The sequence below is a fragment of the Melanerpes formicivorus genome, unplaced genomic scaffold, assembly GCF_026170545.1.
Source record: "Melanerpes formicivorus ecotype bairdi unplaced genomic scaffold, bMelFor1.0.p_v2 SCAF_5, whole genome shotgun sequence".
Lineage (NCBI taxonomy): Eukaryota > Metazoa > Chordata > Aves > Piciformes > Picidae > Melanerpes > Melanerpes formicivorus.
The window spans coordinates 12944955-12968985 of NW_027142357.1; the positions used below are offsets into that span (position 1 = coordinate 12944955).

The window sequence follows — 24031 nt, forward strand, 5'->3', positions numbered from 1 at the left end:
GGAATGAAGCTGGAGGTGGGGAGATTCAGGCTGGATGTGAGGAGGAGGTTCTTCACCATGAGAGTGGTGAAACCCTGGAATGGGTTGTCCAGGGAGGTGGTCGAGGCCCCGTCCCTGGGGGTGTTTAAGAGCAGGCTGGATGAGGCTCTGTCCAGCCTGATCTAGTGTGGGGTGTCCCTGCCCATGGCAGGGGGGTTGGAACTAGATGATCCTTGTGGTCCCTTCCAACCCTGAATGAAACTATGAAACTATGAAACTATGAAATAGTACACAATGCATATATGCAGTCACAGAGACAATCCCCTTGCAACCCCAGCAAAGGGAGGGGGTGAAACAATTCTGGACATTCCTGGCTTAGTGGAAGGGATTTAAAAAAAAAAAAAAAGAAAAAGACAAGATGCTTGAGACCAGAAGAAATCCCAGAGGTACAAGCAGCTACTTAGCAGAACCCAGTCTGCAATCTCTGCACCTTCTAGCAGAAAGTGTTGGCAAAAAAAGTGATTAAAAAATGGCTTAAAAGTAAAATCAACTTCTGTGTTACCACAGCCAACTTAACTTACAATCAAATCTACAGTTGTTGATTTTACTTCACATAAACATCTCACACTACAATCCCCTTTTCAAACAGCAGTTTCTTAACACTGGCATCAGCTTGCACTCTCCTGAAGTGTCTGCAAAACTGGACAGTCTCTCAACTACCAGCAGTGGGTTTGGAAAGAAATGGTAGCTGTCGGGTAAGAAGGATACAGGATAATATGAAGGACTAATGCTACAAGAAATTTTCTCTTATTTTCATGGATACACATAAACTGCACAGCTCTTCAACTGGGAGCAGACGGCTTTATTTTTACAGACAGACTCCTAGTTATAAGAAAATATTTAAGTGACTTCATCAGTGCAGAAATACACTGTTCTAATATGGTTCAGGGAATCACAGAAGTTTTTCCCAAAGCAGGAGAATACTTCTGTCAAGCAGCTACATTCTGGAAAAACATACATGCATTCAGAGTGGGGACATCACAAAGGCTTGTAGTGGTAGTATGAGAAGGAACAGCTTTAAGCTTGGGGAGGGCAGATTTAGACCGGATATTAGGAAGAAATTCTTAAAAGTGAGGGTGGTGAGACCCTGGAACAAGTTGTCCAGAGACGTCATGAATGCCCTCTCCCTGGTGGTGTTCAATGATGTGGTGTTGAGTGACATGAACTAGTACAAGATGTCTCTGCCCATGGGAGGGGGAGGGTGGAACTACATGATCTTCCCTCTTAAACCATTCCATGAATCTGTGAATCACCTGTACCTGTAAAACATTTTGGTATCTGCACCTTGAAGAGACAAAAATTCTCTGCTGTTACACTGCCCACAAGAGGGTGCTGGCACCTTACAAAAACCTACACAATTTAAATCATACAGCATGCACAGCACAGCTATGGACCATACAAGCTGATGGATGAATATATTGCAAATTAAAGTCTTTTGGTCAAGTTAGACAAGAAAGGATCTGACATGGTATTTAAAGTTTATATCCTAGAATATTGCATTAATTAAATTTTGGTGGCTTTAACAGACATTTCTCTTTTCCAACACTTTATAGTGGCATTACTCAATAACCCAGAAAAAAATGCCAGTAGCATCTTGGTCCTAGCATAAAGTAGTAGAAATGCCTACAAAAATTCAGCTCAGTGTCAGGTGAAGTCAGCTTCCCATTCTGCAATGGCCCATACTCAAGCCCACCAAATGGGGAAAGTATCCTTTGATACTTTCCCAACCTAGGAGCCTCATATCCACAATAAACTCTTCCAAACCCTTAGACTATGATCTATAAACTGTGTGACATGAAATTCCAGTATTTGTGGCAACATCCATCACATAAAGGTATTTGGGTAATTCTCTTTCTCCACGAGCATGGCTTTAAAAAGTTACTTTCATTCCTGACAACACATTAGTGGTATAACCCTTAGTTGTTTTAGAGCCTGTGTTTCTCATACACCGTTTTACCCCCGATAATAAGTACCCGAGTTTCAAAGAAACTAAACAAACACTTAGGACTTATTATAAGTTTACCACTAAGCGCCAAAAATCCTCATGTATTGACAGCTGCAGACAGGTCAACAGGCTAAGATCAGCCCACAGGCACAGTGCATGCAGAACACTTCTGCAGTACTACTTAAAAATATATCTACAGTGAAAATCCAAACACTTACTTTCTAACTCTTAGGTTTCCAGCTGGCAAACCACAACAGTCCAAGTCTGTGCTGACAGAGGTGAGTGACAGCTGGCAGGCCAAGTAGGCAGGATGGGTGCTGCAGGCTTGCCTGAACACTGCTGAACACTTTTGCTCAGCCCTAAGACACTACATTCATCTGCTCAACCCCACAAAGTTTATTTTTTTGTTTAAAAACCCCACTTATATCTTAATTTCAGTCAAACTGGGCACACTGTGCTGTCTGCAGTAGGTTTTTGCAGAAGGTAAACACCTGCTCAGGGCTCCAAGGACATTCACTCAGCAGAGGACGACTCTGCCCTGGGGTTTTTGTAGCTCCAGCACTACATCAGCAGAAGAAAAGGCCCCTGTGAGCCAGCCTCCAGCCCAAAGCCCTGCTCTGACACAACCCCCCTACACCAGCAGATACAGATTGAAGAAGCCAGCTTTGCTGATGAAAGACCATAAGTGGAAGGGAAAAATCAGACTTGCAACACCTCAAGCCAGTAGAAACAACAAATGGGAAAGGAAATACCACTATGTTATAAAAAACAGGAACAAACCTTTCATCTACATTATACATGTCCTATATGTCTCTGCCTGGTGGCCGATACTTCAGGGCTTGCTCAAGTCATAACGTGCTTCCCTATCACTTTTTGCAAGCACACTGGTGTTTCCCTGTCAGAAGGGGCTACTCTAGGAACTCTGCACCTTCCTGCAGCATCTTCACATCGTCACTCACACACACACACAAAAAATAAAATAACCAGTACATCAATTCTTGGTCTTGTATGAATGTCAGGCAACCCAGTTCCCAGGAGGAGCCTGGGAACTACCAACCTGCCAGCCTCACCTTGGCTCCTGGGAAGATGATGGAACAGATCCTCCTAGGAGCTCTAATAAGGCACATGGAAGACAGGGAAGTGACCTGAAGAAGTAATCTGCCAGCCCTTTTGGAAAGTTTCTTATGAGAAAGGCATTGGGAAGTGCATTCATTTAAAATTTTGAGGTCTTCATTGGTCAACAGTCATAAGACATTTGAGAAAGGAGGAAGATTTCAGGGCTTTCCTTAAGCAATAAAGATCTCCTTCCTTGAAGGAAATAAAGGCCTCCTTAGCTAAGCAGGTTCTGCAACTCCAACTCTGCAGCCCAAACAACACCACCCTTCCCCAGCCCACAGATCATCAGCTCCTCCTAGATTCATCTCCCCCCAGCACAGAGGAGCAGAGGCACACTGCCAGGCCAGGGCTCACATTACAAACTCAGAGAACAGGGCACCCCATCTTCGCTACTCCACAGGAAGCTGCAGCCCCATCTCCCAAGTATGACACCAGTGCAGAAGTCAAGGAGAGCAGGGAGCCATGCACTTGAGAACACACACAAATGTGTCTGTATTCCTCTGCAGCAATTTACATTGATTTTCCAATATATTCTAAATTTGCAAGATAGTAGAAGCATTGATTTCATTCTGAACAATTTTGAGGAATAAAGGATGGCAAGTCACAGAGCCCTCCAAAATGCTCATCCAGCAAGGGACAGGAATTCCCACCTTGAGATACAAACCTGCAAAAAGAGTCTCCCAAACACAAGGCAACTATTTGGAGGTACTTACCACCAGCCATCTGGACAGGACAAAACATATTACTTCCAATATTTACTTATTTACTTTTCTATTGATATTGCTCTTGCAATGTTGAAAAACACACGTCAGCTAAGATGTCTCAACTGCATGCATCCCCATGACAAAAAAACACAAGCTACATTAAATATAGCATCCTCTGTACTTCAAATTATATTGCTGGCTCAGGAAATAGTGCTGATCAGAGATGGAAAGCCAGCTGCATTGGTCAGCTAATTTTTGCTCCGTTTACATCCTGACACAGATTGCACCAAGACATTTCACAGAGAGGTCAAACAAGAACCTCAAAAGATGGTGTGTATTTCACACAGGCAGTTTTTTCTAATTGATTTACACCCTCTCTAGTCACCAGAGGAGCTAGTTGCTTCATTAATTAAAACAGACTTGCTTCAGCCTCTCAACTCTAGATTAAGGTGAGCAGCTGGAAAAAACCTTTACTGCAGCCTGAACTATCCACCCATTCCTCTGCTGGGACAAAAGCGAGTGCCAACACACTCCAGCTGCAAAGTAGATGCAGCTGATTGGGATTTTTTGGTGTATGTATTCAATTTCTAGCATTTGTCCCTCCAAGTATTTCTCTGTATCATCACTCTCTCCATCAACAAGGAAACTTTCCTGCTTCCAGCTGCCAGCACCAGTTTCCAAAGGGAAGGGTGCCTCTCCTTTGAATCACAGAAACATTGAGGTCGGAAAAGACCCTTGAGATCAACAAGTCCAACCTCCTGCAAACAACCTCAGCTCAACAACACAACTATTGAACTGGGTTTTCCTGAAACAGTTTTTTCCCATCTAAACATGAAGAAACAATGTGAAACCTATGGTGGTACAGTCCTTAACTTATCAGACCAAATTAATTAAGTCCTTGTATCTCTTTCAAATTGCTCATTTAAAATTCTAAAATAAATCTGAAATGACTAGTAACCAATTATTATAATGAAAAAATAGTTTAGGAAAAAAGGACATCCATGCTGCTGCTGGCAAAAGCAGTAAGTGCATTTTATACACAATACAAAGCTGTCAAATGCAGCTCCTTCCCTTGGCACGGAACAAACTCTTTTTTTGATCTTACATATAGAAAGTATCTGTTTGTATGGCACTGGAACAAAGTTCACTGACACTTCAAAAGCTATGAAAATTCAGCATCTATTTAGCAACAGGAATCAGGCCAGTATGCATAGGGGGAAAAATGCTGCTCCATGAAGTAATGCCCAAGCTATTACTGCTTTTGCTGCAGGTATCAACTCGCATTACATTTATCATTTATTCTGGAACACTCAAGCATCCTTCCACCAAAGAAATGGTTTTACATATCTACATAGTATCAGCAAGGAACTCTGTATTTCTGAGTTTGTATTTTACAATCTCCTACCTTTGAAAAATTCTGTTAAGAATATGTTGATGCACGGCCTAAAGCCTCAATATAAAATTTCAATATTGAGACAACATGATTTCAAATTCAAATATTTTAATGCCACTTCATCTTTCTTCAGGATCACAACATGCCACATAGAAAAGCAGTTACCTTAGAACAGAATGTGACAGAAGCCAAAGAAATTATTCACATGAGCAAAATTACCATAAACATCCTCAGGGGAACCTAGGTTTTAATCTTGTTTTTCATTATTTCACTATAGCTAATGTTTAAATTAGCTGTTTTAAACATCACTCAAATTGAAATAGTACAATAGTGCAATCTTGAGGCTAAGCAGCAACTTTTGAAAGACAAAAGAATGTAAGAAATCAACTGAAATTTCCCTGTTCCATGTTAGTACCTTTTAGACAATGGCTACAGAAAAAGATTAGTCTGACTGCAGATGAGAATCTAGGCTAAGGGACTGGTGGTGATGGGAAAATCCACACATCCCAGTTGCACTGGCCAATTCTGACACTGGAAGATGCTCCACTAAGACATGGACATCCCTGCATCAACTGAGAAAGCTGCTGAAAGCTGTTAGCTCTGCTATGGTGAGCAAATGGGGTTTCAGCTTAACACATTCCGGAAAAAAACACCTGCAAGCTTGTTCTACGTATGTTCAGCATATAACAGAGGAGCACAAATTCTTCTTCCTTTGAAAAACAGTGACATTTTTAAGACTTCAGAACAAGACAGGCTGATTATTATTTTCCTTACTTCCTCCCTAGGGTAAAGATAAGATGCACATGAGCATTTTGTACCTTAACACTAGACTTCAGAAAAATGGTCCCGAAATCAGTGTTTAGTAAGAAGATGCAAAATATTAGCCACACAGTGTTCAAAACCATGAGATTATGTGCTTCACTAAGGACATGTGAGTATCTTCTTTAGCCTTCACCATAGGAAGTCACTCCCCAGTCCTTAAATGAAGTTTACTGCTGCAGAATGTCCCAAACAACACACAGATTTCTACTTTTAAATGTAGGATGGGATAGCCAAGCAGCTGCCAGACAGAAAAGCAAACTCCTGCTGCCAGCTGCCTCCAGCATCGCAATTTAACAAGCACCTGCTGACAAAGTTGGGAGACAGAGCAGCAGTTAGCAAAGGAGAGATCAAGTATGCTCATGCCAACCAGCACCTGATAACAAGATACACCTCATGAGGAGCTACCAGACCTCTTCTGTAGCCCAAAGAACCAACACAATTTTGTGCTGGATTTAAAAGCAGAGCACTGAGTGAGACTAGGGTTATCTACTTGCATCTGACAGAGGACAAGTGACATGATGGAGATGAAAAAACCCTCTCCTGTCAACAAGACCTAATGAGCAGAGGCATACCCACACACAAATCAATAAAGGAAAAAAATATTTTACACAAGCCAGCCAATTAATTGCATTAATTTTATTAGTGGGAAGATTACAAGGCATCTTGATTGCAGTTATCAGCACCTGTATGAAGATAAAGCAACAGAAGAGGGTGCTACAACTCCAATAAAAGATTGTGTCACAATAAAATCTACAGGCTAGAAACAGGCCTTAACACAGATACTGCTTGTGCACATTTTGGGCCTATCCCTTCATACAAACCATGATATTACCCATTCTCCATCAGCCTGCAGCTCACCAACAGCTTCTCCCACTGGGAAAAACATGAAACTCCACCCACTGTGCACAAAGAGCCAGAAGCACAGACTAAAGCAGGGAAACAGAAACCACGAATTGCACACATGGCCCAAAAGCCAGAGCACCCACAGTAGTGGCAAGTACTCTGCCATCCCCAGCAATTGTCCTACCCACATAGGCAAGCTGTCATGAAGCATGCTGGTGCATGCTTTATGCATATTATTTTTTCATAAATGTTACACATTTAATGTGGGAGGGTTCCAGAAGGTTTAATCCTTTGGCTTTAACTCTGAGAAAAGGGAAATTAAAAGACTGCAAAAGAAACCCCAATCACACTGGTTTCCCAAACAAAGGGCTGGGGTGTGATTAGCTGGAAATCACATTTCCTGGTGAGTTGTCTTCTTGATGCTTTCCCATAGATGCACATATATTTGTTTGTGCTCTGGGCTGAGCCAGGAGCTGCACAAGAGTGATGCAGGGACAGGAGAGAGGCTAAGCTCCCAGGGACCTGGGAAGTAGCAGAGCTGTCAAAGCTGGTTGCCAAAGGCTGCACAGAGCTGTAACTTTTGCCCTTCTCTTCCACACAAGATTGCTCACTAACCGGCACACACTGCTCTCCCTCCCCAGCCCAGCCTGTTTTCACAGCCCAGCCTTGGGGCTGGACCACAAGCACGACTAACCTATCTGTGGGATCCGGTGGCGCTTGCTCTGCTGCACAAGGCAAGGAAAGAAGGATCATGCCACCTGCCTCAATGCAACAGGAAGCTAAACCACCCACTCCTGCATCTTAAGCTGGGTTTTCTTCACCACAGAGGCCTGCTCTCAGGCCACCACAGAATACATGGAGATCATATGGCAGCAGGCTCAACAAGCCTAACTTTAAGAACCCTGTGTTTGTAATTCAAGTCTTGATGACATTCTGCATTTCCATGGTGGTGCCTGTCAAGAGTTTTTGTGTGTGTGCCTCATCCCTTCAATGTTTCTGGAAGAACCAGCTGCTGCCCTTCTAAGAATATGGAAGTGTTACCTTTCACTTCTAAAATCACATTTCTGCTTTTCCCCTGCTACAAATATGAGTAGATTTGAAGAACCTTAAGCTCACTTTTGAGAGGGCTCAACTCCCAGTCAGTCTTCTGAGTTTCCAGAAGCACTCCTTGGGACCAATTGCAGCTGGCTATCAGGGATCTCTCTGACACAAAACTGACTAAAATAGTCTCTTCCAGAGCAGTTTCTTGTGTTATTCAATACTAAATATCAGCATGTTAAAAAAAGAAAAATCCACCAACCACACTTATGGTGTAAAATCTGACTTGCATTCTGGTGTGTGGGCTGAGTGTTTGCCATCACAGAACATTAGACATTTTACAGCCACGCTGTACAGAAATGGTACTTACCACCTTCTTACTCAAGAAATTGTAATACATCCCCAAGTTTGACAAAGCCAGCAAGGAAAACACCCATTAGAGCCTGGATGGGGCAGAAGGAAAACAGAAGAGAGGGAGGATGCTGGCATGACCTGGGCACAGGTCAGGATGGCATGTCCAGAACCAACCCTTAGCTTGCATTACTTGCATACAGAAAAAGTTTTGATAAAGTCTTGTGTATTGTGGTTCTTGAGCAGAAACCACAGCTGAGGGCAACCGGTCCAAAACATCCGAGTGCATCAAGACAGGAACTCAAGAGTATAGGAGGTAATTTTGATGCATTAGTCCCATAGGCTGACTTGTCAGCAGGTAAATCACACATTCATTTTCATTAAACCTTTTTAATTCAGATAAAATTTGATAAGTACCTTTTCAGATAATATAATATCCCCTGCTGAATATTAAAAGTTGCCCCTGATAGCCAAAGGAAATGAGGCTAAGAAGAGCAGAACTTGATCTACTAACTAAATTATACAAAGAAGTCTCAAATAATTTCCTAGCAAGACAAATCTGAAATTACATATATTTAAGAGGGAGATTTATTCACTCAGAGATGAAAGTTCCAGATACAGAGCAATTTTTTTCTTCCATTAAAAAATACTAATACTAGACCTGGAAAAAATAATCAAAGGAATGTAATCTTGAATAGAAACACACAAGTCAAAAATGCTGTGAGCTGAAATAACTCCCCTCACTGGTCCAAATGAAGTACAAAATGCTTCTCTCAGCTTACACTCAAAACCCCACCTTGCTCTCTGTTTGTGGGCCATTCAGACAATGCCTGGCACCACATGGCTTCCAAGCATGGGCATTCTCATACTGCTTGTGCTTTTCTCCAGGAGCAACCCAATGCTCAGCTTTACTAAGACACAACGCCTGCTATACCCTCACACCAGGAGCTTCCCTATGCCTTGAGCTGCTGCAGCTGTAGGTGCAGGCACAGCTGGGCTGGCACTCCGCAGGTATTTACTGATGTGGCAGATGTGGAGATGCAGTGCCTTTAACCACCACACTGTGCTTTTCCCTGCCTGGTGGGGCAAAGGCTGGCTCATATTTCAAACTACCAATATTAAGGTAAATCCAGTAAGAGCTGAAGGAAACATAAAATACAACATTTAAGACTGAATGCAGAGCTCAGCATATGCTGAAGATGAAACTACAATTCAAGACTTGCAGATTGTGTGCCTACAACCTTCAGAAAAAAATCCTCAATAGAGGATCCAGGTGATCCTCAAAATCCAAACAATGAAATGGTAGGGCATGAAAAAATTTATCCATAGAAGTTGGGTGATTTGCTTCTCCAAAGTCCCAGTTTCTCTTTCTGGAAATTTTGGGGTTCCCTATCCCCTTGATTAACAGATAAAATACTACTTCTCTGACTTAACTACCACAGGTCAAAGCAAATGCCATCTTCCCCTGTAAATCAGCTCCCAGCTAGCTAATCTCTTGGCTCCTATGCCAAAAGCTGCCACCTTCCAGTTACCTTTTGGTGTTTCTGCTCCCTTTGTGCATTTACAGACAGAAGCCCTTGCCAAACTCATTATTTTTCTTTCAAAATAGGGGGTTAGAATGGTGGCTCACAAAACCAGACTACTGTAGCGACAGCTACTAGCAGTTGGTTAGAAAACAGTGGTGAAGAAATTTCAGTCTTAAAAAAAGGGACAAAAATGTAAGTCATATGTTTGTGCTTTTTTGAACACCATGAGTTAAATCTAAGTCTTAGTAACAGCTAAGAAATGGTACTTCAGTGACACATACTGACCCTTTGATAGCATTTTTAAAACAATTTAGCATAATTACAGTATCTTGGTGGGAGGTTCCTCATCTTCAGTACTCCTGTGCTTACTTTCATGCATGCTGCTGCCAAAATCTGTATTCCGCAAGCAGTGTAAAGTCTAAACTGCTTCTACTGCCGCTTGCTGTGATGGGACTTAATTTTGAACCCACAAAAACACTTAGCTGATTCACAAGCAACACAGCCTTATAAGTGGGAAAGGTGGAGAAATGTTTATGGCAAAAGTCATTTTTAGAAGAAGAAAACCCAACATTCTGAATGAGAATTCATATACATATACATATATAAAAGTTGAGGCAACTGTTGAGTGAGACTGGTCAAAGTGAAAGCCTTGCTGAGCAAGAGCAGGAGAAGCTTCAAAGAGGACTACATACCCCATGGGACCAAGGCAGCCAAACTCTGCATTTACTAGATCTTGAATGAATCAGTGAAGCACTGGTTAGAAGCAGTTGTACTGACCTCACCTAGATTTTCAAATGGCTTTTGCCAGTGTCCCCTTCAAGAAATCACACATCATTCATAAAAGTCACCATCATCACTCACATGGGCACTGAAAGAGTTGGAGTTAATAATACTGGTATCAATAATAATAAATCAATAGAGTGTAAGATGGAACACCATAATAATTAACTAATTCTGTAGAGATGATGGTGGCTTCCAGCATAAGAGGGCTTAAAAACTGAGAGAACAGGGTTCTGCCAGTGGAGACATTTTGTGGGGAAAACCTTACCAATCCAAAAGAATTGCCTATACAAGGAATTTGTCAGTGCTTGAGGTGTGGCAAAATTGCATAGAGAAGCCTGCCTATCTATCATTTCTTGCAAATGGGTATCATTTCAATGCAGAAGGCAGACTGGGAAGGGCTACAGGCTGATACACAGCACAGAGTTTAGGAGAAGTCTCCCAAGAGCTGCTCAATCTAACAGAACGAATCAGAGTGCACTATGCCAAATACAGAGAGGAAAGGGAACAAGAAAAGCAACTATCTGTCCTAGAAGGGAGCTCTGTACAGAACCAAATGAGGCTTATTGTTTATGAAGGCAAGAAATAATCAATGCTTTTCAGGCAGAATTGATGTGGCAGAGCAAGGACTACACTGGATTAGCCAGGAGCACCGTTTTCCTACAGCCTTTCAGAAAGCATTTCCAGGTGGCTTCAGGAGGAGGAAAGCTGCCAGCCTCCCATACATGCTGTGGGAAGGCAGCAGCTGCCTAGCACCCAGTCACCAGCCAGCCTTGAGCCTCAACGGAAGGAAGGATGGAAAAGGTGAGGGAAGCCAGTCTTTACCTGGCACAGGGAGCCCCTCATCATGATTTTGCTGGAAAGCAGAGAGCCATGTCTCTTTTTTGTATGTGCTTGGTTGCATTCCCGCTCCAGCTAAACCCAAAGCACTTCAGTGCCATCCAAGCCCCCTAATCAAGTAGGGGATACTAGTGCCATCATCCCCACCTTGGGACACATACATACCTGTACCACCACCGCACCCCTACTCCACCTTTGCCAATTCCCCCACATACACCATCACACAGCTAAGGTCTGAAGATCATGCCATAGCAGGTCCCCAAGAATTTAAAAACAGCAAGAGATTAATAGAGACACCAGCACTGCATCTGTACAGATTACACTGTCTGCTGCTGTAACAGGGTGAAAATTCCCCATTCCCTCGGCATGCCAGGGAGTAATTAACTCAAGAAGTCAAAATTGCTTCAGATTCCCTACAACAGAATTACAGAGTGAAAGAGGCATTTAATGCAATCACAACTACCTAAGCAACCTCAGACACCAAAAGAAGGAATACATCAGTTCACATATGAAGAGACCACGTTAAAGTAACTTCCCTTTTACTGTATCTGAATTATTTTTAGACTGACTTTTTTATTCTGGAGAAAAAAAGTTATACATATACATGTATTTAATCTATATGCACACACTGCATGTACTTTCTGTGAAGCAAAGAAGCTACTGATTCAGAAATACAGGGATTTGGCTGTTCTGTGAGGGATAACTAAGCAATGTGAACATGAACTGTACAAGAAACCAAGGCTTCAGCTGTGTGAGAGGAAAACCTCCAATGAGAATGCCAATGGCCTCCTAACACAGATCCAAAAGTCATTTATTCAAAACTATCTCACCACACACATTAAAGTAGTACTCACTACCAGTGCTGCCAGAATCATATACACTTCAAGTCCAGCAAACTGTTGGAGCAAGAGAAGTTTACATGCATTTTAAGTACCAGTGGATGCAAAGATACACATTTATACTCACTTTTACATACTTCTGCACATCTAGGACTCAGAGGGATATGCTGATTCTGTGTTTCACAGGACACTCACCACACCTCCATATCAGAGGGTCTCAGAACCATTACGATCAACCTGTCCAAATGCTCTAGAGACAAAAAACTGATTATGGATATAGCTAATTATTACACAAGATGATAGTTGTGGCTCAACAACAAGAGCAGCAAATACTTTACAGCAGCAGTACTGTATTCTATTTTTAAAAAACTGACTCACATTTTGTCAGGATGGTCCACTGTCTAATCATTCTTCAGCGTCTCCTAGTCAGGGCAAGCCTGCAGCTAAATAGACAGCATTAGTGCTTCCTACCTCTTCTCAGACAAAAGGACTATCCTATCTTGATAAACAGGGTTGTTTTACAATTTATATCCTGTTTGGACTACAGCAATCTACTGAACCTATGAAAGAAACCACTAGAAGAAGCCAAGGATGAAGTGTGAGCCAGGGAGCAGCACAAATACCAAATTCAAAACATTAGCTTATACTGCAGATCTACATCACGTGGAAAGCTAGCAGAGAACAATTCCTTTCCCTACTTTCTACCAGAGCCCTATAAAAGATCTTCAGACTACTGGCTTTTTTCCCCTTTAGGATTCAAAGCAGTTTGTGTCATCCAAGCAGTCCTGTAGATCAGGTGATACTCTGGCAAAAGAGTAACAGTCAATACCCATATTCCTCAACGGAGCTTTTATTGCAAGAATCAAATATTGCATTTCTAGTCTTTTCTACATTTGTTTGAAGTAATCAAGAGCAGCTATTTAGAAAATGTTCTCACAGCTATCACGGAAGCTTGCTTAAAATTGGACAACCAACTTTCTTTTGAAGTAAATCTGTTGAACAAGTTACTGAGTAAAGAACAGATCAAAACCAGAAGAATAACACTGAACTTGAAACAGGCTTATGCTGAAAGAGCCAGCAAGGATACCACTGATGCTAAAAGAAGCCACATGTGTTCACAATAGGGCTGGCAAAACTGTCCTCAGAAATACCGTAGTTCACATTTGACTGAGAGTTCACCCGCTGGCTGTTAAGCTAGACTGTACCCTGTGTGAAAAGCAGACAGTTTTGCCTAAGGGAAAATGCAAGAGGAGGCCAAAGGAAGTGGAATGAACACTGGAGTTGGGAATACTGTCTAATAGTGCTGTTATCTGGGCTACAAATGAGCTAGCCATCATATTCTGAAATGCAATGGAAAAAAACATATGAGTTCTAGGAACACTAGCTATATTTATTCACCCTATATTTACTCCATCTCGCGGGAAACGTGACCATGGCTTAATATTCACAATTTGCATTCCCAGTGTGCTGAAGTTCTCAGCAGCGCAAGGAGCAGATCCTCTGAACACAGCAACCACACAAACCACATACCTTCGGCAAAGCCTACGACCAAAGTTCCGGCTGGGCCGGGCCGACCCTGGAATAGGCTGAAATCAGCAGGGCAGGCTGAGGCTTCCGGCCAGCCGACGCGGTTTCCTCCTCACCGGCCTCTGCCGCAGCACAGCCGCAGGGACGTGGCGGCCCCCGGCCCCGCTCGGCACCACGGAGAGCTCCCTGCTCCCTCCTCCCGGCGGGCGGTGGCACCCGCAGCCGCCGTGCGCGCCCTCGCCGCAGTAGCGTCCTGGGAGCTGTGGGGAGAGCCCCGCACTGCGCTCCCTGACCCCTTCCCTGAACTTCCTGACGCCCCCACGGCGCTCCCAGTCTCCGCTATGCTCCCGAAGCTCCTCCCTGAGCTCCCAACTCCGCTGTGCTCCGTAACCTTTCCTGCACGCCCAGACCCCTGGACAGCCTGAAGAGAAGTGCGTGAAGCTCCTTCGCTGACAGGTATCAACCACCACCTTGGTCTTCTCTAGTTGATCAGCCCTCCTAAAAGGGAGAATAGAAAGTTTGCTACCAGACAAGTCGATTTACTTTCAAAGAACAAAAACAAAAGCATTTCATAGATGGTATCTAAGGAATTTGTACACAGTAAAATTACTCCTGACAGCACCAAAGAAAACAAAAGGGAATGGCACAGTGCAAGAACTTATGAAGAATGATGCTATCTCCCACAGATATAAACAAATCATCACCTTGGCCATAAACACAAGCTAATGCCCCAAAGAATTATTTTACTTCCAGATAGTTCATTCATAGATGTTATTAATAGTGAATCCGGCTTCTTTATGAACTCAGGAGCAGCAGAAGGAAAAGCATATAAGAAGATTACGTTAATACTATATTTAAGCATATGTAAGGACAGTGAATGAAATACTGATTATTCACTCACTCAATTGAAAAAAAAACAACCACTTACTAAGAATGGCTTTCAGGGGATAAGAGAAGAGAAACTAGGCTATACCAGAAAAACAACCAGACACAGCTACAGTAGTAGTCACTATCCCTCATTATCCGCATTCATCAGCGCTGAGGTCTACGGAAATCAACTTTGATAGAAAAGCATCATCAGGGATAAACTACCCAAAGGCTTTCAGACTTGTGTGTCCTTTGCGCAGACAGGAAGCACTTCCAACTCATTATCATCATCTTGGAAAACAGCAGAGCTGGGTTTAATGTAATTTCCCAAGTTTTGCAAAAGATTTTCAAAGACATAGGGGGGAAAAAGTAAAAATCAGGCTTTGCTATGATGGAAGGGCCTGGCAGGCCTCACAAAACAGAGGGGAGGCTGCCAGGCTCAATCCTCCACTGATCTGAGCATGTAGGGTAGGTGACAGAGTTAACAGAGGATGCGCTGAAAGCTTTTTCAGTCTGGGAGACATTGCCCCTTTGCCTGTACTTTGTCAGAAGCACCAGAGCTTGATGCTTTCGCTTGAGTCAGCTGTACTTCTGTTCCACATTTTTAAAAGCTGCTAACTCAGCCAAGGGCCCCAATTTAGCTTCTGATTAATCAAAAGTTGAACATTCATTAGCAATTGAGGCACAATCCAATCACAAACTTGTAGGCAGCAGATGCACCCATAGAGCTCATCTCTGTACTCATTGTACTCCAAAGGGTACCTGGCCCCATGCTCCCAACTCACTACTCCACGAACTAAATCACAGAGGTGGAGACAAGGAGGAGACTCTCAAATGCACGTTCCTGATGCAAATTAAAATGCTAGCATACACACTCAACACATGACTGCCAGGATCACTGGTTCAAGATAAGCATTGATTTCGAGCTCCACTTCATTATCAAAACACAGTATCACACATCATCAAACTGCAGAACACCGCTTGGTAAGCAGCAGGAGATAAAAAGCATCTGTGAAAATATGACAACACGAATGTCTGCATAATACACATTGACTCTCAGGAAAGCACATCTGCTCTCAGCACTTGAATGACTTGATGACTTTGCTGGCTGCAAGAGTGCTTCTAACTAAGAGAGGGGCTGCAGCTCCAGAGAAGACATCAAAGCCAGTGCTGCTGAGAAAACACAAGTGTCATGCCACACAGCTGCTCTGAAAAGCTTAAGGAGAAAAAAAAATGAGAACGTGTTTTAACCTAGCTGGAAAAGACAAGTCCAGTTTAATGTGGAATATGACAACAATTCACAGCTACCTGTGGCTCCACACCTTCAAGACAACACCCAGATGTTGGGCAGACTCCACAGGCAACAAGTCCAAGGGCCTGCAAAGCTGCAAGGAGTCGGTGTCCAAAAGGGGAAATTCAACCAGATTACAAGTTTCAGCTATCAAAACTACCAAAATTTAAGCATGAAAACAGTGCTGTTTCCCATACAGATTAGCAGCTACGACAAAGGGATCTCTCCTGACATAAAACCTCTTGCTCCCTTCTACAGCATGGAAAACATAAAATATGCATGCTACAAAGTTCTTTGCACCATGTAAACTTGACCAAAGGCTACAAGGAATAAAAAATAAGAACCCGACGAGAGAAGTGATCTCTTTCTCCTTTGGTTTCCCAGCATGAGCTACTTGTATGTGTCAAGAGCAAGCTCTAAAACATGGGCAGCAAAGGAGGCACATAAACCTGGTTCCCCCATGGAGCTAGCTTTATTACAAGTTTCTCACAAAGCACAGTTCAGCCACCAGCTTATGTTCATTCTTCTCATTTTTCAGAGACTTAACTATACCAGTACTGATCCTCTATCTTTAGCTGTGAAAAACATGGCAAGCCTAAGGACAAAAGCACCGTGGAAATGTGTTATCTTAGTCTAATTTTGATCAGTATATTTTTTTCCCTTCTTACCCTCCTCACAGCATCCAGGATGGACCATGCTAAGTCTCCACCATATTGAGGGCTACACTCTTCCCTTGGCAAGCTTGCAGACACATTTTCCTTCAATATTCTCCCAAGTCCCTGGTAATTTCCACTGCAAACACTTCCTGATTTACAGTCTGTACCTTGGTGTTTTTATTATCCCTAGCTAGAGCCTTCTGCTAGGGCTGTCCACATTTATTTTCCAGCAAATCTGCATGCATATGTAAACATTACTAACAAAAACAGAGGGCTAATGATGCTTTTAAATTAAACTATATTCTTACTGGGAGTCATGTACTTTTTTCTTATTAAGTATTCAGTACCTGTGCTCAATATTTGAGATGAAAAATAAACCCTAATTTTGATTTAGAATGGGCTTTGTAAAAAAAGTTTTATACATCTAAAGAAAGAAGTCAAAGATGTTCCCCCCCAGCAGTTTCCCAGCACTTTGTGCCCAAACACAAGAGTACAAGTAAGCACACAAAAACACAGTTAAAGTTTAAAGACTCATCTGCTAATAAAGATAAGGAGCTGAATAGACACAATGAACACTTTCAGCAGAAGCATTTCAGAATGGAAGATGTAGGGACTAATTTATCTCTGCAAACCTCAAAACTTAAACAGATTAAACAGGAAAAAAGCACTTCCAGTTGAGGCTCCCTTTGTAAAAACCTCATTTGCATATGCTACATCTGACAAATGAAAGAAACAAATGTTCTCCATACTTGCTTGTTTTCTTTTTGATCAAATTTTGAAGGGCTCATCTTTTCCCAAAGTTGATACAACAAAATTAATAGCAGAAAGGAGGAGGAGAGCCATTGGGAAATTAGGAGCGCAAGAACATACAGAGTTTGGAACAATGATAGACTGGCATCAGTATAGTCCTCCAGCCTATTATTACCAAAGGCCTATCACACAAAAAAATGTGTGACACTTAAGGTATTTTAACAAAAGCAACAGACAGCAAGGTAATCAGGATACATTTTGACATGCAGCACCAAACTCATCATCAAATGAAGATTTCTATTTTCCTTTAAGTTCAAAACATAGTATATTCCTCCTTCAGATTCTCTGAACAGGAATATTCAAGATATTCAGATATCTTACCTGCAAGAAACAACATGCAGGTCTAAGCTCTATTCTGTTAGAATCTCTTTAAATCCTGTTTCAGCACACCTCAGAAAAGAAAAGCCTCGGAAACAGAAACAGCAAAGAACATCAGTATAAATATCTTAACTTTGTACTGGTGCAAACAGGAAAGAAGTGATACTCTTCAATCCCCCAAGCAGACCTTCCTTTTGCATCTCTGCCAAAAACACTCTGCCCAGAAAAATTCTTGTTGGAGTGGTTACATGGGACCTATAAAAGGACATTTTCCCGGACAATTGCAAAAGCCTCTAATTTAAAATCTCCACTCCCACTTCAGCAACAAGGGGCAGGGTGAAGGACAGTATTCAAAGCCTTTTGCTCTCTTCTATTATCTATGACAATGCAAGATTGTCCATCAGATCAATCCTCACCACTTTCACAAAGGAAAATAAGGATTTTAAGGTAACACCTTTTACTAGAATTACCTATGAAACTCATCTCCCTACCACAAAGATCCTCTGATATCCAGTAATATATCTGCACTCAGTCAACAGATTTTTTGCAGAGCATTAACCAGAGAATTTTCACTCCATGCCAGATTCCTGGCCTCACCCAACTTCTCAGCACTTACCTGTGACACATCTACCTTTTTCTTAAATTTTATGGACTCTTTCAGTGTGGTTGATCAATTTCCTTCAGGGGTACTGACACTGTGACACTCATGCAGTAGAAAATTTTGTTCAGAAACTTATGTAGAAGTTTGTACATTTGCTCATGAAGCAATCCTGCCTTAAAAGCATAGACAGTATCCTCATTTCGAGACAGAAACACAGACAACTATAACCCTACAGCAACAGACAAGAAATTTCTCCCCAAGGAAAACAGCACCGTTCTTCTTCAAGTACGTAAGTTTAAAAACAAACAAACAAAAGGAAATTAAAAATCAACATATACTACCAAGATATAAAACTGTAACACTGCTATGAAATACAAAGAAGCTTCTGGCCTCTGAGCTCCCTGGCACTTCCATAGATGCTCAGTATTACACTTAAAAGCTCGGTAATGACCAACTTCCACCAACACACACAATTACTGAAAGCAGTTCCACATTCCCAGACCCCTCTAACTAGCAGATACTTACAGAGGACACTTCTGTCATCGGGTTATTCCCTGGCTCTGCTGGCAGCAAGTTGGACATGCATCTGAGGGGACAGCACTGAGTCATGGCCCTCAGCTGCCAACACTGACTCAGTCTCCTGCTCCCCACCAGCACAGGAGGCTCAAGGTAACCCTCACAGCTTCTGTGGAGGCAACAAATTCGCTATGCACAGGAACGGACAAATGTCGTGGCTGACTGGGAGGCAGAGAACATAAAAAGATCCCAATTCCCTCTGCAACCAGATATCCTTGAGAGGACGGCAGTCTGGAAAACCACCCCGAGACAAGCTTGGCTTCTGGAGTAATATCCATTACATGGGTTTCTTCTTTTTATTAATACCATTTTTAAACGCACACATGTGCTGATGCTTTTGTCAGCTGCAGACCCCCATACTCACCAGCTGGCTCCTGCCAGCTCCCAGAGCCTGCTAATGGCCTCTTCAAGGATTTAAATTGCAAAAACAAGTATTTTTCATACCTACCATACAAAAAACATTTGCTAAAAGGATTAAAAAGATGCACTCTCTTGTTAACTGGTAGGAAAGAGCAAAAATCAGCCACACTGCATGCAAGCAGGAAAGAAATTTGCTTTAAAATGTAATTTCATTTGCTTACATAATCAATTCAACAAGCTTTTTTTTGGGGGGGGGAGGGCAACCAACATTTATCCTATACAGGTATTTCTTTTAAAACTGAACAACCAGGGTACATAAATAACAGCTTCTACTGATCGATACAGTTCAAAACCACATTTTTAATCCTTGGTGCTTAATCTGAAATCGGTAGTATGATAGTTGGATGGCCTGAGTTTCGAAGGTGCCAAGCAATTACCCATTTCAGACGCTGCAGAAACACCAAGTGCTAAGTGTCTCTCTTCATCAAACCACATTCTTAGAGGTTCAAATAAAGATCCTCACCTAATGCATCAGGGGCCTACACCCATTGAACTGACTTCAAATGCAAAAGGGATCAACCTAAAAAGCCACACTCACTACAAGCAGCTGGAGACAGCCCATTTCAACCTTGCCTAAAATCTTCCTGGTGCAGAGAGGCACTGACACACTCATTCAGCCCCTACAGCCAAGGAAACACCTTTCAGTGGATGCACAGCCACCCTTGCCAGCCCCAAAACTTCCTCATGCCACAGATGTTATCCCAAAATCACTGATGTTACTTAGAGTATATATGGTCTGCTCCGTAGCTCTCCCACACAAGTGTTTGCTGTCACCCTGTTTAACAGGAACCTTTTGTTCTCATGCACAATCTCTGACCAGGTGACTGCAACAACAAAAGGCACTGGAGCAGTGTGTAGAGAGATGAGTTTGCTGGAGACAAGCAGAGCCTGACCTGGTTGCAGTCCCAAACTGCAGTGATGTCCTGTCTGAGCTAATTATCCCAGACAGTTATAAGGTTTTGCTCACTTAAGCAAAAACACAGTAATCTTTTAGAAGATAAAAAAGTCTCATCTGCTTATAATAAATAAAAGTACTCTAGAAGACTCACATGCTCATAGAAGACAAGAGACCTGCCATCAAAGGCTTATGGCACCACATTATCACTCCCAAACCACACACAGCCCACCAAAAGGCACCAAATTTTCATCAGACCAGATAAATCTGAATAAGCTGGGGTCAGAGATAAAAATGGCCTGAGGTCAGAGTGCAGTGTGAACAGTGATATCAGATGCTTCCCACTTCAAACACTAGGCACAATGTCCTTTATGGTACCTTCTCAGAAGACAAGTCTTCATAAAGCAAACTCTCCTCCAGCTGAAAAAGCTGGGCTGAAGAGTGGATGCTATTGCACATAAGCCATGTTAGGGAAGCCTTGGCCAGCACAATGGCTGCTGAAAAGGAACTTTAAAAAAGCACAAGTGCATGAGGCATTAGGGCCACAGCTCATCTGTTACGCTCTGATAAACCATTGGGCAAAACGTGAGAAAACTCCTCGCACAATCCTTTCTCTAATCACTGAAAGCAAGAATTGGGCATCCACACAGCTGTGCCTGAGCCAACTTGGGGAAGGCATCCCAGAAGGTCAGCCTTGTGAAACACACCAGTACAAGCAGCACTGATCACAGTCTCGCCTGAGCCGTGCTCTCCTCACCACACAAAAACCATGGGTTTACCAACATAGACAGTTAACCGACTGAGCTCTGCCCTGAAGTAACTGAGGACAGTGCCTCAAAGCAAAAGTGATGCACAGTCATCTGTCAAAGCCAACTGCTGGTCACAATCTTGCGAACACAGAAGTGTATAGAGCCTGAATTATGTGGAAAAGACAAGACTGCTCAACTGTGGGCTGCCAGAGGAGCGGTGGGAAGCTTTTTGTCCTGCTGTGCCAGCCCTGAACAGTGAGAGCTACTGAGCTTTTCCTGTGGTCATCACACGACTACACACCATGAGGGCCAAGAATCACATTATTCACTGCAGAAAAAAAAAAAAAAGTTAGACAGCAGATTTGGCAACCCCCCCAAAAGCATCTATCTTGGACATCCTAAAAGTAACAACAGTCATTCAAGACATGACTGTTTATACTACAAGACTCATTACACAGGAGGCCTGCCTATTTTTAGAGGTAGATATCACTACAATCGAGTGCTAGATAAACCCAAACAATTATTTTAAAAGGGTATTCCATCACTAATTATTCTAAACATCTTCTGCACTCTCTAAGTTGGCCTCTTGCCACTCTACAGCGTAACAGCTCAGAGAATGATGCTACAACTTCACTTGTGCAATGCTCCAACGGTGGTGACAGATAACTCACAGAGCAGGTGGTGTGCCTGTAAGAGTTCAACAACCAGGGCAAGCTTGTCACCATTCGTGCACACCATAAAAACAAACTAAAAAACCCCAAGAGACTGCAATCTTTTATGTTTCAAAAACCAGAAAGCTTTAATTTATCACTGAAAGAGATTCCCTGAGGAATTTTTTTTACAAATAAGGGCTTTCGCCACTGAGTAGCAGCACCACATTCAGAGCCTCAGGACTCCAATATGGTGCAACACAGAAATATCAACTGTGGTTTGCTGCTGCTTCAAAGAACCTACTGGAAATGAAAAATAAATAAGTTCCTGCACACACATGTATTCGCCTGAAGAACTAAACAAAATCCTAGGCCAAGATAGTTCCAAGGACCAGCCTGGCTGCTGTTGGCTATGCCATTCATTGCTGAATTTTGTGGTTTCAGCAGACCGAATTTAGACTTCCAACCACTTCATAGCCTCCTTCTCTAGCCAGCACTCTCCTCATCCTGAGTTTTGGCAGATACAAGATGAAAATATAGGCAGTGAAATATGGGCAAAACCAGGGCTGGACCAGACCACCCCCTGCCTCAGGCCAGCCAGGCACCCTATGCAGGAACCGAGTGTGCCTCGATTTCTGAAAACACACATGAACGCTTCTTAAGCAAACCAGACTTTCTGCACAGTAACAGTTTTGTTCCAGGTCTGCCTGCATCCAACCAAATCCAGGCGGAACCGCGAAACCCAGACCCACCAGGAGCCAAAGCAACAGCCCAGCACGCTAAAAAAAAAAAAAAAAAAAAAAACCCAAAAAGAAAAAATTAAGGCTTCGAGGGTGTCTTAGCCAGCCAGGAGAGCGAGATGCTGCAAGGCGAACGCGCATTTCACGCCCGAGCTCATCTCGCAAGGACGAGTCTGCCTTCCCCGTCGCAGAGGGCAAGCAGCGGGTGCCGGGGGGGGCAGCACGCGCAGCTCCGTCTGAGGGGGCACGGCGGCCCCGAGCGGCCGGGGGGCAGCCGGGGAAAGGGGAGGGTGGGCAGGCCACCGCGACCGCCGCGCTCACCTTCCTCGCCAGCAGCGGGCTCCCAGGCTGCAGAACATCGGTCTGAGCAGGTACTTCGGTTCCCAGAGCTGCCGCGTCCCCAGGAGGCAAGGAGAAGGTGTCGAGCTCGGCGGACGGCCCCGCCCGGCGGGTGGTTCTCCAGGGGTGGGTGACCGGGGCCAAACTTCCCGCCGCACCGCCACCCCCTCAAAATGGCTTCGCCGCCGCGGCCCCTGACCGGGTAAGACCGCCGGGGAGCCCGCCCCCGCCCCGCTGCCAGGCACGGCCGGGCCCCGCACCGCACTGCGCCCCGCCACGCCGTCGGCCGGCACCTCCGCCCCGACTCGCCCGGCGGAGCTCAACAGGTGCGGAGTACCCAGGCCCGCCGCCACCGGCACCTGCCGCCGCGTCAGGACCTGGACAGGTCCCGCGGGGCGCTCCCGCCGTCGCAGGCGAACCTCACCTTCCCTGGCACCGTGCCTCGCCACTGCACGGGGCTCCGCCGCCCGCTGCCGTCGCCACGCCGCCGGCCGCCGTCGCCACTCCGCCATCCGCAGACCCCGGCCGAGCCGAGCAGCGGCCCCCGCTGCGCCGCCGCCGATACCTGCTCCCGTGCGCGCCTGCGCGCGACCGGGACGACCGGCCGCGCGCGCCTCCGCCGACGTGCAGGCCGCGTCTGGCCCGCCAGTGGCGCGAGCCTCGCTCGCGGGGCGGGGCCGGGACAGGAACGTCATCTCCATTGGAGGGCCCCGAGAAGGGAGAGGCGGGGGCGCCAGGCTCGAGCCCAGCACGCCCTCGCGCGCGCGTTCTCGCACCGGGGACGACAACGAGAGCGAGGTGGGGACGGCTGCTTGGGGAGCCGGCGCTGATTGGGCGAGCGCGGCAGGGGGGGGGAGGGAGGGGGGAAGACGGGCACTGCGGCGCAGAGCAGCCGGGACCTGGGCCGGCACCGGTTGGAGGGCGGGGCCTGGGGCAGGGGCGGGGTAGAGGGGCAGGGAGGCAAGACGGGCAGGGAGACAGAGGCGGGATGTAAGGCAGAGCCTTGTCCTGTGGGTAGGCACTCTTATGTTAGCACCGTGCGCCTTAGCTTGTCCCCTAGTGCATTGCTGCTTTCATTGACACTACCCATGCGCCACCAGTCCCCAGGCATCCGTGGGCCAGGCCAGTAGAGCAAAGCCAGGCTTGCTGCTCTCTGGCCAAGCTCTGAGGCAGGCCTCAGATGGCAGTGAGGTAGCCCAGCTGTTTCCACAGGATGTGGAGTGCTGGGCACCTGCATCACCCCATACACCATGATGGGTGCTGGGGCTGGCTCCTCGTGGGCTGAAGCCAGCCCGCAACCCCTGTGTGTCAAGGGCAGCCTACAGGGATCAAATGGAATTTCCACCAAGCACATGG

General features: G+C 44.6%; 1 protein-coding gene across 4 annotated transcripts in view; it reads right to left on the reverse strand.

Annotated features, from left to right (window-relative positions):
• Positions 1-23285, reverse strand: part of ADARB1 (adenosine deaminase RNA specific B1) — a 74620-nt gene extending 51335 nt beyond the window's left edge. Inside the window, exon 1 of one of the 4 annotated variants that reach the window (XM_068138214.1) lies at positions 23100-23285. Coding sequence is in view for 1 of the 4 variants with exons in the window: in XM_068138216.1 (XP_067994317.1) it covers positions 18832-18849 (18 nt within the window). In the remaining 3 variants the exon portion in view is untranslated. Of the gene's footprint in view, positions 1-12363; positions 12474-18831; positions 18852-22657; positions 22728-23099 lie in introns of those variants that run through there. The other 3 variants (XM_068138215.1, XM_068138212.1, XM_068138216.1) reach the window with 3 other exon arrangements.
• Positions 23286-24031: the final 746 nt, after the last annotated feature.